The sequence below is a fragment of the Lepidothrix coronata genome, unplaced genomic scaffold (genome assembly GCF_001604755.1).
Source record: "Lepidothrix coronata isolate B3197 unplaced genomic scaffold, Lepidothrix_coronata-1.0 Scaffold108, whole genome shotgun sequence".
In the NCBI taxonomy this organism is placed as follows: domain Eukaryota; kingdom Metazoa; phylum Chordata; class Aves; order Passeriformes; family Pipridae; genus Lepidothrix; species Lepidothrix coronata.
The window spans coordinates 248,694-250,199 of record NW_016690288.1 but is presented as its reverse complement, the minus strand read 5'-3'; the positions used below and the strand labels follow the sequence as shown (position 1 = coordinate 250,199).

At 49.7% G+C, this 1,506-nt stretch overlaps 1 protein-coding gene across 1 annotated transcript in view; it reads left to right on the top strand.

Annotated features, from left to right (window-relative positions):
• Positions 1 to 1,506, top strand: part of LOC108501795 (1-acyl-sn-glycerol-3-phosphate acyltransferase alpha-like) — a 6,239-nt gene continuing 4,733 nt past the window's right edge. Inside the window, exon 1 of the mRNA XM_017824031.1 lies at positions 1 to 185. Coding sequence (XP_017679520.1) covers positions 1 to 185 — 185 coding nt within the window. The remainder of the gene's footprint in view (positions 186 to 1,506) is intronic.

Here is a 1,506-nt window from a genome sequence, read left to right as displayed (position 1 = left end):
ATGGAGCTTTTCCTCCTTCACTACCCATTCACCTGCCTGTTCGTCGTGTTTCTAGTCCTTTACCAGGTGAAACCTGCATTCAGATTCTTCTGCAAGATGACCTTCTACAAGCTGTGGTTCTTCACCATAAGCATTGGGGTTGTTATCCTCAGTGTTCCTCGGGGACGGAACGTGGAGAACGCGACGTGAGTGGTCCATGGCTTCTTTCTGCTTGGGGCACTGGTAGAGTCCACTCTCTCCAGTGCTTTGTTTTGGAAGGTCCTGGGAGCTGGGGTGTGGGGGGGAGGAATTAGTTGTGTGGTGGTGTGGGGAGATGACAGACCCTGTAATTCCATGGAGGGGTGTGAGTTTCAATATTGGGTTTGGGTTGATAGAACAAAGAGCGAATTACGGAAGGAAAGGATGTAAAAGGTGACATTGATTTGCCAAAGTAGGTAATGCCAACAACCTGCGTGAAATGCACAGGTAAAATAAGTTGCTGCTTTTATTAAAACTCTTTTATCTGGTCTTTGGAGCTGTATTTCCCTCCCCATGGCTGAGCATTCCCTTCCCAAGCTGTTGTGAAAGCCACTGCAGGTGCTCTTCTCTTCCTTAACTCCCTTGTGAGCCAGTGCCCGCCTGAGTGGGCATGAGCAGACACTGCCACAGTGCAGTGCTGGCACCTGCACTGTCACTGGTGTCCCCACCACTGCAATGGCAGCAGTGTCCCCAGGTCTGGCAGTCCCCCAGCCCATCCCCTTGCTGCCCATCCCCTCTCTCCAGGCTCCACAACGAGCTGCAGACTCCCCTGGGGCTGCCTGGTGGGGGTACAGGTGTCATCAGCAGGGTGGGCACCAGGAACTCGGGGGGTGTGCTGAGTGGGCACGAGAAGTTGACTCTGCTGCATGTCACTGTAATTCTTGTGCCCTTCTGAAGTGCTGCAGAGGCAGGATTTACTGCTCCATTGTCCTGTGCCCCAGCAGGAATCCAGATCTCCTCACTGAGCATCAACCCCTTGCTTTGAGAAATTTGCTTCACTTCTTTACTTTGGTGCCCAACTTTTATTATTTTTTTTTTATTTCATTTTACCAATACTTCTTAAAATATGGCTCCTAGAATTGCAGCTAGAGGCAAACCTCTCTCTTTGCACAGCCTGGGCAATAGCAGAGTTAGGCACAGCTTATTGCAGCCTGTGTTTGATCCAGCAAGGTGTGCAGGGAAACAGAGTACGAAGGTGTGCAGTGAATTGGGATATTTGGTTGATCCGTGGAATTTCTGTAGCTGTGGTTGCTGGACCATTGGTCTTGCATGGCTGGAAGGAAACCTGATAGCTGGATCTATGTTGTCTAATGAAATGATAAGCTGCAGAGGCACACTAATTGCTCTTCTCCAAGTTCTGGGTCAAATCTGGGTCTGGGGAGAAACAGGAGCACTGCCTGATGTGGGATGGTTTGGATGAGCAGTGTTTTATCCAAATTTCAGCATTTCTTTGGCTTCCTTTTTTCCAGGTTTTTTCGCACATTGGCC